Source organism: Notothenia rossii (assembly GCF_949606895.1).
Source record: "Notothenia rossii genome assembly, chromosome: 3".
NCBI classification, from domain to species: domain Eukaryota; kingdom Metazoa; phylum Chordata; class Actinopteri; order Perciformes; family Nototheniidae; genus Notothenia; species Notothenia rossii.
In genome coordinates, this window is record NC_136901.1 from 20,861,243 (window position 1) to 20,878,346 (window position 17,104).

At 41.5% G+C, this 17,104-nt stretch overlaps 1 protein-coding gene across 8 annotated transcripts in view; it reads right to left on the reverse strand.

The window, feature by feature from the left end:
- Window positions 1-17,104, reverse strand: part of camk2d1 (calcium/calmodulin-dependent protein kinase (CaM kinase) II delta 1) — a 107,432-nt gene that overhangs the window by 42,937 nt on the left and 47,391 nt on the right. For 4 of the 8 annotated variants that reach the window (XM_079669790.1, XM_079669796.1, XM_079669794.1 and 1 more), the window contains exons 3-6: window positions 15,847-15,906; window positions 13,718-13,772; window positions 10,459-10,524; window positions 9,036-9,108 (exon numbers count right to left, since the gene is read on the reverse strand). In XM_079669790.1, coding sequence (XP_079525916.1) covers window positions 9,036-9,108; window positions 10,459-10,524; window positions 13,718-13,772; window positions 15,847-15,906 — 254 coding nt within the window. Of the gene's footprint in view, window positions 1-5,489; window positions 5,563-9,035; window positions 9,109-10,458; window positions 10,525-13,717; window positions 13,773-15,846; window positions 15,907-17,104 lie in introns of all 8 variants that reach the window. The other 4 variants (XM_079669795.1, XM_079669793.1, XM_079669791.1 and 1 more) reach the window with 1 other exon arrangement.

Sequence of the window (17,104 nt, forward strand, 5' to 3'; positions counted from 1 at the left end):
TGGGCCAGATCCCCTACGAGCATCGTTACTGAGTCATATCATCACTTCACTTTGAGAAAACACAGTCACACACACGCATGCCTGGGTTCCTGCATGTATGATCACTATAGTGTTCAGTTCAGATTGATCTGGATTTATTTTCCGTCTGTGTGGCCGCTGTGATACATCGGTAATTAGATTCTGTTTGACACTTTGGTTCATAATGTAGATAGAATAACTGGCAGCTAAAGCAGCGTTAGTTCCGCACGCTACACTTGCTGCTAAAATGTTGCACACTAACAACTTCCCCCAATGTTTTAACTTCAAAAACACAAAAAAATAATGGTACTTGGATTTTCTTTCAGACAAGAAATAAAGAGAGATAGATAAGGTCACTTTAAAAATGTACAATTGTGTAAAACCAGACACTAAACTACAGATTGGTAAGAACATTTAGAATGAAAAGAATAGCGTTTTAGTAAGGTGTTTCACGAGGTGCATTATAACTATTTATCAAAGGTTCAGAGAGTCTATACTGGATGAAAACATAATTCTTCCAAAAGATATTCCATTCCTTAGGTTTTGGCAAATGGCAATGGAGAGACACGTCACTCCAAAATATTCCACAGGTGCTCCATTTACAATGTTGTGTATAATGTTCAACATTTCTATACTCAGCAAACCATGAAGTAAGCCCTTGTGTAAACAAGCCTCAGCATTTGTCATGTTTCTCAATTTATTTGCTCAGGTTCTTCCAATGGATAGACTTTTCAGCGTCTTCATCAATCTTACATTGTATGAATTCCTTTTTCAGTCTTTTGTCGAAAAGTGACAGAAAATAGAATCCTTTCAAAGAAGATCAAGTTGGGCTATTCAGTGCTGGGCAGATTTTGTGAGCAGGTAGCTCAAGGAACAGGGAGGACTTCAAGCATTTTTGAACAGAGAGAACTTACAGGAGAGTTCAGATTGATATTCCTGGCCCTGCAGGGACAGTACAACAGTTTGCCTTTCTTTTATAGAGATGATTCAGAAACTTGAAGCAGCGATGAGATGGTACATCAACTCTCAAAACCAGGAGTTCAGTCTTAAAGATAGACAGATGAAGGTGGTTCCTATCAGGGGTGTAGTGCTGCCGGAGCGCACTGGAACGCCACTACGGCACTTCAAAAAGTACAGTACCCATAAGGAGCCGTACACATGCAGCGTTTTTTGCGTGGCTTTGTCTTTAGTTGTAAGCCCAGTGGCGATCTGTTCATCTGACATACTGATCATACAATAAAGCCATTGAAAACACTATGATACAGTAAAGTAAGTACTTCTGGGTCTCTGTTTCATTCAAGCTCGACCCACACTGTGTGTGTGGGATTGTTGTTGTTAGCGTCTGGTAAGCTACAGTAGCTGCGCTAACTTATAATAGAGCTGTATCAACAACAAGGTAGTGAGGTAAAGAACTCTCTGAGGGTTTAAAAGTAAATCTGTAGAGGGTTCCATTTCATATGGGTGTGAGAGATGTGTCCATAGATCTAGTGCACCAGATTGACGCATTTAACTTTAACATTTAAAAAAATCTTCCCGGGGAGTATGGTCATATGGATAGGATACTAAATACATTTGCACACTTTTTATAATAACCTATGTCCATATATCTTTATCTGGAACATAGTGACATCACAATGTAACACTCTCGCTCCTATTAGCTAGTGCTCACATTGTAGGTGATAGAGATGTCCCGCCCCTTAGCCTAAGTGGCTGACCAATCACAACAGAGATGGCCAGCTAACCAATCAGAGCAAACTGAGCTCTGGTTTCAGAAAGAGGATGAAAAGAGGTGCTGCAGCACAGGCAGTATGAGAAAAATAGAGCTTTTTGAACATTAGAGCATGGAGACATGTTCCAGAAGAGACATTAAATACTAACATAAACCTGAAATAAAGCCTTTTGACCAATTCATCTTAGAGAGTCCCAGAGGGAGGCTTCTTTTGGTTGCCGTTGAGCTGGCAGTTTCCATTTTGGTTGGGGTGGCATTCATCTTCCAGTATTTGTCTGTGTTTATCTTTTGATCTTATGGCGCGTTTCCACTGCAGGCTTCGCTCGGCCTCGCTCGGTTTGGCTAGGCCTTATTAGGCCCGGCTCACTTTAATGCTGCGCTTCCATTACAGTTTAGGAGCTGGGGCAGTAACTATAGTAACGCAGTGTAGGCGGAGCTGTGACATCATCTTCAATGAGCACCCGTGAGCACCCCAGAAAAAACAACATCAGTCGTTAGCTGTTTGCACTCATGCTCCTGATATCTGTTCAATAACTAGACAAAAGTTAAACAAGTACAAACCACAGACTGTGTGTGTCATGGCGAATACAGTTGCTGGTTTATTTATGTCTGTATAGGCCGTTGTGAGTGTGGATGGTCGGAGCATATAGCCTATATTGCGTTAGCTTAGCCGATCTCCATTTAGACAACAAATCAAAACAAGTTTTATTTATAAAGCATATTTTTAAACGATTTTTGGTCGAGCCAAAGTGCTGTACATATAATAAAAATATCCTACATTAAAGACACTTTACAGTAAATACAACAGCACAGTTTGTGCAGAATATCAGTATGAGAAAACGACACCCTCTGTCCTTAGACCCTCACATCGTACAATGAAAAACCTCTGGAGAAAAACCCACAGTTTAAAGGGGAACATGGGAGAAACCTCAGGGAGAGCAACAGAGGAGGGATCCCTCTCCCAGGACGGACAGACGTGCAACACATGCCGTGTGTAAATCGAAGAGATAATACATTTTACAGCGTAGGTAGACCAAATGTTTGGAAATGCATGTGTCTATAATAAGAAGATCACGCATTTTAAAAAGGTTTTTCGCCTGCCGTCTGTCTGCAGACTTGTCAAAGCAATAATTCATGGTTTTTACTAACCGGTATCAGTATGTTGTTACTTCGGCATCATTTTGAAACGTGTATTACAATTAAATCACGGTCAAGTTTGAGAAACCGGCTTGAGATACACTTGTTGTTATATTCCATGGAATGATCTTAACATCCCGATAGCAATGAATATCGTAAGTGCTTTGACAAAAAATCCATTAAAAAATGTCATCTGTGGAAGCCGTAGTACTGTAAAAAGCACGACCAATCATTTAAACTGGATGGCCTACCTGCCTGTCAGCCTTCCATCTGTGCACAAACTTATCTCCTGCCCTCATTGGTCATGTGCGCGTTCGTGTGTGTTGGAGGAGGGGCTCTGTAAGGAAGTGGCAGATTTTTTCCGGCTGTGTATTTTCAAATTCTAGCGCACTGGAGCTGGTTTCTCCAAAATTACCCCACCTTTAAGCAGATATTTTATGTTTGAGTTCAAACTGGTCCGGATGGCCTGGATTGTATACGTTACATGTTCTTGTGTTGCTTTATGTTTTCGTGAGCCGAAGAAAATGTTACAATTGGGTGGACAATAAAGTTGCATTGCATTACTCCTATGACTGAGCTGTCAGCAAATGAGTTGCATTATGGGTAATGTAGGAGCCTGTTTTTGCCAAGGATGGATGAAATAAAAAAAGATAATATATCTGTACCTGTGTTGTTGTTTTCTTTAGCATCTACCAGACACCAACATTGTTTTAAGAATACGATAGTAAATTGTTACTTAAATTGAGACTGGTGTCACACATACTGATCCCAAGATGAACAACTAACTATCATGATAAGAAGAGCTACGTTGAAGCATTTCTGTGTCGTGCTATTGGAAAAAGAAGGCCTTAAAAAGACATTCTGCTCAAAAAAAGTAATGACACTTGATGACAGCATGCAATAAAACATGTGTCTTGACCATTCAAGAAAAACTCTACAAGAACTTGATTAAGACAGCTACGCATCGCTGGGCGTGTGTGTGGGTGGGTGTGTGTGTGTGTGTGTGTGTGTGTGTGTGTGTGTGTGTGTGTGTGTGTGTGTGTGTGTGTGTGTGTGTGTGTGTGTGTGTGGGTGTGGGTGTGGGTGTGGGTGTGGGTGTGTGTGTGTGTGTGTGTGTGTGTGTGTGTGATCCTGAGCAATTACACCCCATTAATATATAGCCAACAGTGTTGTGGCCCCATGCTCTGCAGCTTGCTTATTTGTTTTGTTTGTATTTGTCTGTCTTTGTGTTTCTGCAGCGAGCCGTAGCAGCTGCCTGGCGACAGCCAATCAGAGCAGGCAGAGAGGGCAGTCAGCAAATGCAAAACTTCAGATACACCTGCTTCATTTGATTATCAAATCAGAGCTTTGGGAGCAAACTACAGTCAGAAAAGCAGCAAGAGAGACGGGACCACTGTGGATATAATGTCCATCATCCTCCAAAGACGAGACTTTTAACCTCAATTAAATACATTCAACAGTCAACTTCAGTAAGTGACCATGACCCTATAGATGATCTATATTATGAGCAGTTTTATTAGCAGTACATCTTCATTTGACTAAGTTTAAGTTTTAATTTACTAGAAAGCAGGCATCCTATATTGAGATACATGATTCTCTAAAAAGATAATTAATCTTCTTTTTCTAGGCCATATTTACAGATTTGACATTCTTCAGGTCATCATCACAGAACATAGAAGCTGAGAACTAAGCAAGAGAGTAAGATCTGAGTCAGGATGCTGGTTGGTGATTGTTCTCCATGTTGTTATAACACACTACATGGTAGACAATTAGTAGCCTTTATCTAACCTGTGTGACAGGAAATAATGAGAAATATTATGTGATTTCACACAGCATAGAAGATGCATGTGCTCATACTCACAAACAAGATGAGAACAACTGGCCCTGAAAACTTCTGTTTTATTTTGCATTGGTTAAAACAAGGCCTGAGTAAATAAGGGAAAACTGCACCAAATAGCTCATTCAGTCAGATGACATCCCATCATCAACAGTAAGTGTGTCTCTTTATATCCCCCAATATGAACTGACAAACAATCTAAGTAAAAACTGTTGGTGATTCTCTTCAAATAATCTGATAATAATTTGACAAATTAATCTGTTATTGCCAAGAAGACTGACTATAATTATTTTCTAAATCCCTTTTAGGTGCATTTTTTAACTGATCATCAAAGCATAGATGCACGACAAATGCTTCTTTTGCCATATTTTATACAAACATCTTGCATTTGATTAGGATTATATTCTCGTAAATAAATAGAGCTTGATTTAATTAATTGTCCTTTTACTCGAAGTCATTATAAAGAACATTGAGCACTCCACAGCACATGGCAGATCTCCTCCAGATACAGAGTGGCTGTTACACTGCTCTGCTGTTTACAGCTGCAGAGCGCCTGGAGGACTGCCAGCCTCATTCTCAGGCCCATTAACTCTTCTACAGCCTGCTCAGTGTGAGAGGGAAGTTGATATTAAATAGAAACGTGATCCTGGAAGTAGTGCAGAGGTAATGTGAGAAGAAGAATCAACATGGACGGAAGAATACAAGGTGTTGGAGTGTGAGGCTGCAGGATAGAATGCTTTGATTGGTCTTCATGGTGAGTTCACTTACCTTGAGGTCACGGTGGACCACGCCCGTCTGGTGGCAGTGGAGCACAGCCTCTAGGATCTGCTGAATGCAATGACTGCATGCAGACAGCAGGAGGCAGGGTTAGTGACAGCTCCCTCCCTGTCTGTGGTGAGGGGCTCTGACACTCAGGGCCCCTGGCCTTGTTAGCATGACACTGTGCAGCAGTGTGGAAACGTACTCACCCAGCAGCCATACTGAGGGACAATTTAGCTAATTGTACCATTTACTCAAAGTTTCTGATGTTTTTTGTATGTGTTGCCAAGGTCTCCAATTGATGTTTGCTGCGATGACCAAGAAATAAAAACACAGCTGGAACGTGGTCACAGTCTGCTGCTGGGACAACACGGCAAAGTCTCCCTGAGTCTCAGAGCAGAAGTGTGGTAAGCCCCCGGCCGACTGGAGGCTGAGCCTGAGAGACGGGGGAGGAGGACATGGTGACTCTGTTACGTGTTCTTGGTTAGAGGCCAAACATTTTGAAGAGTTTGTAGGTGTTTCTCCCTTATTCTGTCAAAACAACAAATTGGAAATAACTGAAACTAGTTTGATGCCATTGTGTTCAGTTCACTCCTACCAGGAAACAAATACATATTAGTTATCTGTGCACAAAAATATTAGTTTCTTTATAGCTCCAGGATAACTAAGTTATGTATGTTTTTTATAATGCTTGATATAATAATCACTACTAAAGTGATCCAATAGGGACCATTAATACTATAAGAAAAGTTAGACTTATTTGAATCACAATTTCAAAATTGACAAGGATAATTCTTATTCCTCTCAAATTGCCCTAGGGCAGCGTTTCTCAAAATGTGGGGCGCAGAGTTGTGATAGGTGGGTCGCGAATGGACGCGATGAACAGGAGATACTTTTTAAATGTTTTTATAAATGTTTTGGACCTCAGGCCGGAATCAAACCTGGGACCTCGCGGGCAGTAGTGGACTGTTACAGCCGGAGACTCGCAACAGCGGTGGACTTTCACAGCGCCGCTGCGCCGGAGCCTCGCAACGGAGCCTCGTAACTGCGGGTGTTTGCGGTAGGGGATGCGTTATGCAGCGTCCACACGGCAGCGCGCGTTGAAGCTTGCCGGTGGGCGTGTATGGAGCGCGACCAAAAAACAATCAAATTAATCTCCCTCCCCGGACACACCAGCACGCAGTTTGATTGGCTAGAGCTTGTACTGGCATATGATTTGATTGGCTGACGCTTCCGTCGAAACTTGAAAAGTTGACCTTTTCTCAACTTTCGAAGCGAGCAACGGAGGCAACGTGACGCCACGGAACCACAATACAGTTTGGCAAAGCCTGACGTCACCCCATTCAAAGTGAATGGGAAGCTGCGTTGAAGCTTCAACGCACGCTACCGTGTGGACGGGCCATTACTGGCGCAGCGGCACTGTGAAAGACCACGGCTCACCTATGCCAGAGCCAGCAGCCCACCAACGGCAGCGGCCTACCGGGAAAAGTCCCGAATCTCCAGATGGCCAATCCGAGCATTACATGTTACTTGTTAGACGCTTTTATCCAAAGCGACTTACATACTCAATACTGTGGGCAATCCCCACAGGAGCAATTTGGGGTGAAGTGTCTCAGGGACACAACGACATGCTGACTGCACCTACGGACAACCCACTACGCCACACGCCTCCCAAACCTGCTCACACACACACAAAACACTCTCATACACACATGTGATTTCAGTATGTTGTGTGAGAGTGTTTCACATGTGGGGCCGGGGCGGATCTACCGGGGTGGCAACTGCCACCCTAAAAGTAGCCTTGCCACCCCAGCTGGCAGCTTTGTTTTGAAAGAAAAGTTGTGGCTCATGGGCATTTATGAGAGAAAATCTCTAATGTCCGAGTGCAAGTGAATGCAGCACAAGACGCGAGTCTTGTAACTAGGGATGGGTACCGAGCCCCGGTATTAAACGGGCCCCGGGGCTGAATTATTAAAGACTGTGGTACTGTTAAGCTCCGACGTTATTGGTCTTTTTATCGTTACTGGAGACATGTACAAAATATATGTCATATGTATTATTGCTTCACAAACATTATATTGCAGTTTTGGTGTCGCCAACTCCGTTTCTAATACGCAAAAAGACTGCAAAATGCGTCTATGACTATATTTTTAGTATTTTAGATCTTTCCAATCCAGGCGAGTGATCTCTCTCCCCCGCCTGCTTGTGAGAGGGCGGGGCAGTTTACACACACGCAGCTGCTACATGCATGCAATACACACACACACAGAGGAGATGGCGGAGAGAACGCACTCCGAGGTGTGGTTAAACTTTACCCGTCTCGATGTGGACAATGCTCGTGACCAATAGTGCAATAAGATTTTAGCATGTAAGGGCGGTAACACGAGCAATTTGTCGAAACATTTAGCAAAAGTGCACCACATTCAGACGGAGGAATGCACCGGGTTCGACTGTCTTTCTAGTAGCTCTGTAGCCCCATCCACGAGTAACTTTTCCACGTCAGGTATTATGTATGATTAAATCAGCATATACTTCTGCCAGGGGATGCCACCCCTCAAAATCTCCTACCACCCTCCTGCCACCCGTGAATATTTTTCTAGATCCGCCCCTGGACTATATAAACGGTATTTATGAATAATGTTCCTAACGGCGGTTGTTATTATTGACTGATGTAATTTTTTATAAGAACTTGACGTTATTTAAATACATTTGACAATTTTAAGCTTGGCCTACCATTGATAACACAAATGCAAAGTAGGCCTTTTTTCTATATTTTTGGAACTCAGCCTATTTGAGGCAAGGGTTGACACCATTGCACTTTTATTTTCTCTATTTCTGAAGTGTTATTTGTTATTGATTTTCTCTGTTTTTGAACTGATGTTATTTGTTATAGATATATTTTTATATTGTTATTGAACGATACATTTGAAAATTTGACAAAAAAGTTTGGCCGACCATTTTATTGGAGCGATGAGGGACAGGTGGGGCTTGAAAAGGCCCACCTGTTCAAAGTGGGGAATGACAGAAAGAGTTTGAGAACCACTGCCCTAGGGTGAGTTACATCCTCTGTTAAATATCCAATGTTATAGTTGATGTTCATTACATAGGTTGTGGTGCAAACTGACAGTGGAGGGTTTGATGTTGAAACACACTACAAATTTTATATAATAAAACCTGCAGAACTAGAAAAATCTAAAGTCCAAATTTGGAATTCAAATTGTCACAGGTGTTTGTCACCCATAGGTGTTTGTCACCCACCCTCCGCCCCTCAGGTGGAGCCTCTCAGTGGTTGTATCAGAGCATGGCGTTTGACAGATGTTACATGCAATTCGTGCCCTGGCATACCGCCTCCTCTCCAGCCAACCTGCCCACAATGCCCTGCAGCAGGTGGATTTTAGGTGTGTGAGGGTGACTGGTGGAGGGGGGGAGTGGGTTGGGAGGAGGCGGCACTCAGTGAAGGTTAATTGGTTGATTGATCAGACAGTGGAGGAGCAGGCAAGGTGCCGCAGGAGGGCAGAACTTTTCTTTTAGCTATTACTGTGGTCACTTACTAACCTTAAGGTCCCTGTGCACTATGCCATTTACGTGGCAATGATTTACACTTTCTAGAATCTGCTGTATGCAGTGACTGTGGAGGAGAGAGACCAGGCCAGAAGCAAGAAGGAGAGGAAGAGGGAGAACAGGTAAATGTCAGGAAACAAAGGAACAGGCTGACAGAACACACCAAACACACAAAATAGCTTATTGACAAAGGATACATTTTAAAGGAATAGTTCAACATTATCAAAATAAAAGATTTGCTTTCCTTCAAAAGATAGATAATAATTGTTTTTATGTTTTCCTGGTGGAGTCAGGATGCAGTTAGCCTGGATTAGCATAGACTGAACACAGGGAGAAACAGCTGGCCTGGCATGTTAGGTACTGCAGCGTCTCCAGAGTCAATAAACACAAGTATAGATTCTTCTAATAAAGAAATGTTTCCTAAAACAACAGAAAAGTAAAAATCACCACTTGATTAGTGAGAGTTTCAAAAGATGTTGGTGGTGGATTTGAACTCTATACAAAGCCAGGGTGCTGTTCTCCCGTCTTTCCAGTCTTTGTGCTTAGCTAGGCTAACCACATCAGTATTTAACACATGTCGCTCTTGGAAAGAAAGCACATAGTTGAACTGTTTCTTTAAGCAATTTAAATAGACAAGTAATGACAAATACATATGATGCATGCCCATTGTTTAAGCAACTTCAGAGGTCATCTTTAAATGAACTTTTACAAACCAATCAAATCCACATCAAAACCGAATCCAGATCCTTTCATATTAAGCTTTTGTTTGTTTAAATTAACAGTTGTCTAATAAAGCTGCAAAACAGTTTGTAACTCTTGATGAGGTTTTTCTTATTATTAATATTTTTCAAAACTGAACCTTTGTAACCGAAGTCAGTCATTTAAAAGAAGCTTCGTTATCATTGCTAATGTATCTGACTATCTCATGTCTTATTCCCATGTGAAGCCCCTAACATTATGAAATCATTTATTTTCAACATATAACAACAACTGCTTCTATTCTAACAGCCTAATGCTTTAAAGGTAATGCTGTAAAGCTGCTTTACTGAACCAAAACAGACATGGTTCTTTTTGAGTGTTTTCATAGGAGGAGAAATTGGGGGAAATAGATCCATAATCAAAAAACTGAGGTAAAACTTGAAATGTATAAAGACAGTTTTTGGCTCTCAAAGGCATATCAAAGGCTGCACCACAGAAACGTTTGTAAACTGCATAATTAGCAAGGTTTGTTGTTTAAAATGCGTGGATCCAAAAGATATGTAATACGCTATTTAAAGATTTGCATGGATATAGTTGTATTAACTGCTATATAGTGCATATCTCCTTGAATATGCATTTGGTGCCAAAATAGACTAAAAGGGTTTCACACCACATTTCTAAAATACATTCAGAATGATCAAACAGACAAGACACAGACCTGGCATCGGCCTCGCTGTAGTACTCTCTGGCAACTATGTCCTCAAACAACTCTCCACCGGTGACTCTGAATGGAGGGGAAACAAAGAGACAGACAAAACTAGAATAAGACAGCAGGAAAGAAAAAACATTAGGCGCATTCACACCGCAGTACTTTTCCCACAAAGGTGCATGAGAACTTAGTAGAAGCTGCTGGGAGTCCCAGCAGCTTTTACTGAAGCCTTCCGAGTAAATCGCCAGAACGCCGACACCTCCTCATCTCCACCGCTCCCATGTTTTATTTTGTGTGGCCAATCCGCCCAGCCAATCAGAAATATAGCTCTTTTTCTCACAAGAGAGCCGCATGAGAGTCCCTGGGACGGAAAAGGGGGTAAAAAGGTTCTCATTAACTCATTTTAGTTCCGGCTCTTTTTGGTGTGAACGCGACATTTCGGAACTATATCGGAACTAAAGTGGGAAAAGTACTCCGGTGTGAACGTGGCTAATGTCTGGAAATGACGTTAATTGCAAAACCACAGATGCTAATGTCTGCGTCTGGAGGGTGTGCAGGATGATGTTGCTGGGTAACAAATCTCTCCAGAAGCTATTCTTTTCCATACCAACTGAAAATAAATATGTTGTGCTTTTCGCGCCACAATGTTGAAATCCTGCTCGTACTGTATGTTGATAACGTTCATTCAGCTGGAAGAAGTTCAGTGTGTTTCCATGAGGTCATGGACAGAATACAGAGAGAGGATCCTGTGCAATGCCAATTGCAATCAAGGTGCAGAAAAAAATGTACATAAAATAATGACAAGTTACTTCCGAAGGTTTCAATTCAAAAGGTACAAAAGATAAGCCCATAGCACAATGTATGTTAATATGATGAAGGGTAAAGGGAAACTGCCAGTTTTAAACTTCAAGACTACGTTACATGCTGGCGCTTTGATCCAAAGTGACTCTCATACTTCAATATCGTATGACATGCCTATAGCAATTTTACGGTCAAGTATCTTACCCAGCCAAGGACACTTTGTCGGGATTACTGCAGAAGCTGAGGATCGAACCACTGACATTCTGCTGGCTAGATTTCCCCTTCGCCTCTTCTGTCCTTAGTGAGGTAATCTCTTATTGTTGAATTCTACCCTTTATAGTATTTGTGTCCCATATTTATTGGTATTTATTAAACCCATGTTACACTGTTATTTTACCCACACCCAAGCAACAACAATATTACCCCCATATAACAAATGCATCCCCAGGATACAGAAACCATTGAAGGTTTTGTATTTTGTTTCTTTTAGTTTCTCTAACCATGTTAGTCAGTTTTCTAAAACATGGACAATGACTTGAAATAAAATTTAAAGCTAAACATTTCCGTGACCTGTGGAAAACATGAACACTCTCCAAAGGTTTCTATAAATGTTTCATGAAAATATGAATTAATTATGTGTATTGTTTGTAAGAATGTGTGCAGTCCGTGAGTTATATTGTTTGCCCTTATTAGTGGAGTGCTGTGCCAGAGCATTCCACTATAGTTCTTCGAATCTTTATTCTTGTTATTTCAACCAATACTTTGGTTCTCAATAACTTCAGCATACTTTCAGCTACAGAAACCATTGAAATATCAAACTATTTAGCCTGTTCAGCAATCAATGAGAAACTTTCAACTTTTTCAAAATATTTTATACTTTTAGAAATATTCAGCTTTTTAAACTCTTTTTTTTTTTTTTACATGGAACTCAATGACACACACACACACACACACACACACACACACACACACACACACACACACACACACACACACACACACACACACACACACACACACACACACACACACACACACACACACACACACACACACACACACACACACACACACACACACACACACACACACACACACACACACACACACACACACACACACACACACACACACACACACACACACACACACACACACACACACACACACACACACACACACACACACACACACACACACACACACACACACACACACACACACACACACACACACACACACACACACACACACACACACACACACACACACACACACACACACACACACACACACACACACACACACACACACACACACACACACACACACACACACACACACACACACACACACACACACACACACACAGCGAGGCCCGGGCCCAGTCCGAGCACACACGCAGACCCACAGCCAGGCTGCGGGTGTGTGCTCCGGCCGAATTTGGGCCGGCCTCGTCGGGCCTCGCCATGTCCCGCAGACCCCACGGAGCAACCAGGAAACAACACCAGCAAGCCAGCTCACACTGTCCGCTCCAGCAGCGAGCCCCGCAACGTCCCGCCAACACGGCACCCAGACCCCACGCAGCATTCTCATCTGTTTGTCCTTACTGGTGTCATTTTCTGGTTGCTAAGGCCATCGTAACACATAATCACTGATGTTCCGCTGTAACGGTGGTGGACTCATTAGAACAGAGGGGGCGAGCTGACCAATCAGAGCACAATGGGCTCACAGGTAGGGGGGGCAGGAACTCCAACAAGCCGTTTAGGACAGAGAGTGAATACACATACTATACCAATGTGAGTTTGGAACATTGCACAATATGAATCTATTCTAGTACAGGGGTTCCCGAAGTGGGGGTCGCGAGATGATTACAAAATTAAAATGGAAAATTAAAAAAAAAATTAAAAAAATTTGATAAATCTTTTTTATAATTTTTTTATTATTATTAATAATAACGTTCGCATATAAAAAAAAATCTTTGACAATCCACTAGCGCAGCGTTTCTCAAGCACCGCCCCCCCCCCCCCGTCGACAGGGGGTCGCCAGTCTCTGGCACTGTTATTTTGGGGGTCGCGGGCTGAAAAGTTTGGGAACCCCTGTTCTAGTAGACCTCAACAATGGAATTATGTTCAGTTGAAATGGCCATGACATGGGACCTTTAATATTACTGTAATTGGAGATTCAGTGTAAAGTTGTAGTTATTTATGACTAAAGTACTAATTATATGTATACATCTTTATTTGATCTGTTCTAATTGTTAGTGTGATAGGCACTAGGTTATGTGTGTAGCCTACCTGCCCAGGGAATGCATGGTGGAATTGATCTTTTAGTTATAATCTGGCATATCTTCCCTTTTTGAAATTAATTTATTTGTATACTTAAAAGATATATAATAATAATTATAAAAAAGGTTTCTATAAAGGGGAATTAATGTGATGTGAGAAATAAAAAACCCTGCACTTACAAGTCAAAGACCAGATAGTGGAATCCTTCCTCTGAGATGCTGTCATGGAGCCGCACTATAGGGAGGAAGGAAAGAGTTATTCAGGATGTTGATCTACAGGCAGCAGAAAAACTCAGGGGGCAGGGGTCTTCTCTCAGTGTGGTTCAGAACTTTAGACATCAGAACGTTGCTGTTTCTGGATAAAGTGCCCGGGGCTTTCAAGGAAATTACATGTTTCCATTCATCATTTGAAAGATTCAAGCTAAATTGTGTAATTTGAATTAGGTTCCCTGCAATAATCAGTTTGTGAAAAATAAGATATGTTCAAAAGAAGTTAGACCCGATGCCTGGATTTGATTCTGTTGTGACCCTAATATTATCCTATTGGAACCCCATTCTAGCCCACTAAGGTTAGTGAACATGAACATTTTCGCCACTACGATACCACATTTGGACACTCAGATACAATTGATTTTGGCTCTAATAACACACAACGATTGACTTCTTATGATGGAATACATCACATGAGAGGATGGGAGAGAAGATTTCAAAGGGACCTCCCCCTGTAGAGACGCCCTGTCCCCGTTAGCGAGTCTCCTGATTGACATCTGAGATCCATCAGCACCATGACAACCTTGAAATAATGAGGGCTTTCCCGCTGAATGAAGTATGAATGGAATAGTAATGACACACTATCTGCTACAGTAGCAGTGACTGTGAAGAGAGGCAGGCTGGAGAGATGCTGCAAGTAATCAATATATAATTTCAGATTCATTCTGGAATCAACCAGTATTCACTTTTCTTCAGTGATGTTCATTTAGTAAAAAAATGCAGATACTTGTGCTTGAATATTTTCACATTACGCTACTTATATACACTTCATTTTGTAGGCAATACATTTATTTAACACTATATTATTAATACAACAAATAAATCACTTAATACATAATCATATATTATTATAGGTTAAGACACCCAAAAAGTAATTTAAATAAACCCGAAGTGATTAACACAGACTGAGTTGAGTCCTGGACAAACTTCTAACCCAGATGAAGAGCCTAGTATGAGAGGTGGTCAAAAGAAGGTGGAAACGGTGAGCTGGAGGGGATTCAGCAGAGGTTATCTTTTGTTTGGATTAACTCTCACCGGGGTCCGAGCGCAGCTGCTCCGTTCTGCTTGGAGTGTGTAAAAGCTATCCAACAGTGCCATGGTCCCAACAAGCTTTAAAGTCATCTCTAAATGAAACATCACCATTTCAGTTGCAGACTGAGAGGCGACGGTGCTAAATTCTGGATCTTACTCGCCAAGAAAGTCTTTGATAATATTATGAGTTCAGATTAAGGCTTCTGCGTTCCCGGGGGAATCACTGCCAAAGCGCAGGGCGATATTCCATTTGTTTTCGGATAAATAATATTTGCAGTTCTTCACATAAGTGGCCGTACACATACAGCATTTTGTACATGCTCAAGTCCACTGTTGTCAAAGAACACACTTGTATAGAACCTATATGTGCCCAGCTGACCGGACGACTCCTTCATAAAACCAGAATATGAAGTGATAACCAAACATCAGATGTGTGTAGAGTTCAGACTGTAGCAGCTGCGGTTTTTAGCCCATCTGATGAGGTCAAAGTGGCTGTGCGTTAGCGGCCCTACACTCTGGTGAAACCTCTCAGAGGCTGCTGGTTCATGATTGTTTCTGACTTTACATGCTACAGGGGTTCCATGAAGTGAAAGAGATGTTATACGATACAGCAGCTGTAGGCCGCAGTACTGAAAGAATCCCCACATTCAGTCGTATATTAATGTAAACTGGTTTACTCACTGTCCTGCTGATTCTTCTCTAAGAATTCTGTGTTAATTTGCAGTGGTTACATTACATTTGAGACCAGCCACAACCGTGTGTGTGCACGCTCCTCGCGTCGTAACTATTTTACTCAAGGCTGAAAAAAGGTTGAAAAACCCTGGAGAACAGGATGAAATTGACTATGGATATAGTAAGTTTCAATTCAAAACCTTCTTGAGGGCTTACCCACAAAACTGTCTTCAGGGCTAAGCTGAAACATATGGATATATATTAAACACTTTTTGAGACATCATGAGAGGAAAGAAAGGAAGAGATATAGTAAAGATAAAGGGAGTACTAGTTACCAATGTTGGGGTGCTTTAGCAGGCGGCAGATCCGGGCCTCTCGCTCCAACTTCTGGTGATCTGTGGAGCAAAAAATATGTATCTATCACACCTGGACTCAGAGCGTTCCTGAAAAGGTGAGCATTACTCTCAGTAAACTTCCCCTGAATAAATGAAGGTGTAAGGGGCCATATAATGCTCATTTTCACCCTCTGTCTGAAATTGGAGCACAGTCTGCTCTTTGCAGACTATTTACATGCACAAGAGTCTCTAGAACACACTGCAGGAGAGGGAAAAGCCTGAAAAGCATAAAAGGGCCCCTTTAATAAAATAGTAGTTGTAATACAATCTGAGCTGATCAAACCGGTATGGAGAGGTTGTATTAAAACAATTTCTCATTTGAAATCTTCTTCACATATTTTCCAGGTTAAAAGCATTCAGAGCATTGAGAAAAGTTCTGACTAAGAGGATCAATAAGTCAAATATCATTATAGAATCAAGTCATTTCAAACATCACTAGGCCTATTCCAAAAAAATGAAACCTATAGCAGATTGTTGCTTTTTTCTCCCTGTAGAGCTCTTATAAACCACAAAAAAGTTAATATAATCGTATTTTATATGTATGCAAAATATATAGGTGATAAGGATAGGTTATAATATGTTTTTCAGATTTACATTAAAATGGGTGTTGCCCTTGTTGCTCACGCAAAGATGTCAACAATGAGTGGGATCCAAGTAGGACAAATGGGACTGCTTCCAAACCAACAAGATTTAATCAAACCGTCTCCAATAGCAACTCGGATTACAATCGTCTTATCCCACTCGGACCAATAGGATGTGCTTTTACAGGGCGTGTAATCCTCATGGTCACTGTGTGAACTCTCTTTCTGCTCCACATGCTCTACATCCGCTGCATGGCCCGCTGATCATCTGTGACATAACAGGATTTACAGCCTGAGTGGAGCTGCACTCCCTCTCAGACACAGCCAGTCCAGCGCTCTTTAAATAGTGTCTTCACTGTCTGTCTGCTGTACAGTATGTAAGATATGCAGCAATAGAGAATTTATAGAGAATCTTTCAAAGTTACAATTTACAACAAGTATGTTTGAAAGTCAACCAATGTGCATCAAACCTTAACATTCTTTTATATTTCATATAAAGTATTTCAGTATAAAAACTACACTGAAAGGAAAGAAGTATTTCTGGTCATGGTTCAACTTTTTTATTTGTTGGTCATAAAACCTTATTCACTTAATATATTTAATAAGAAGAGGATGTC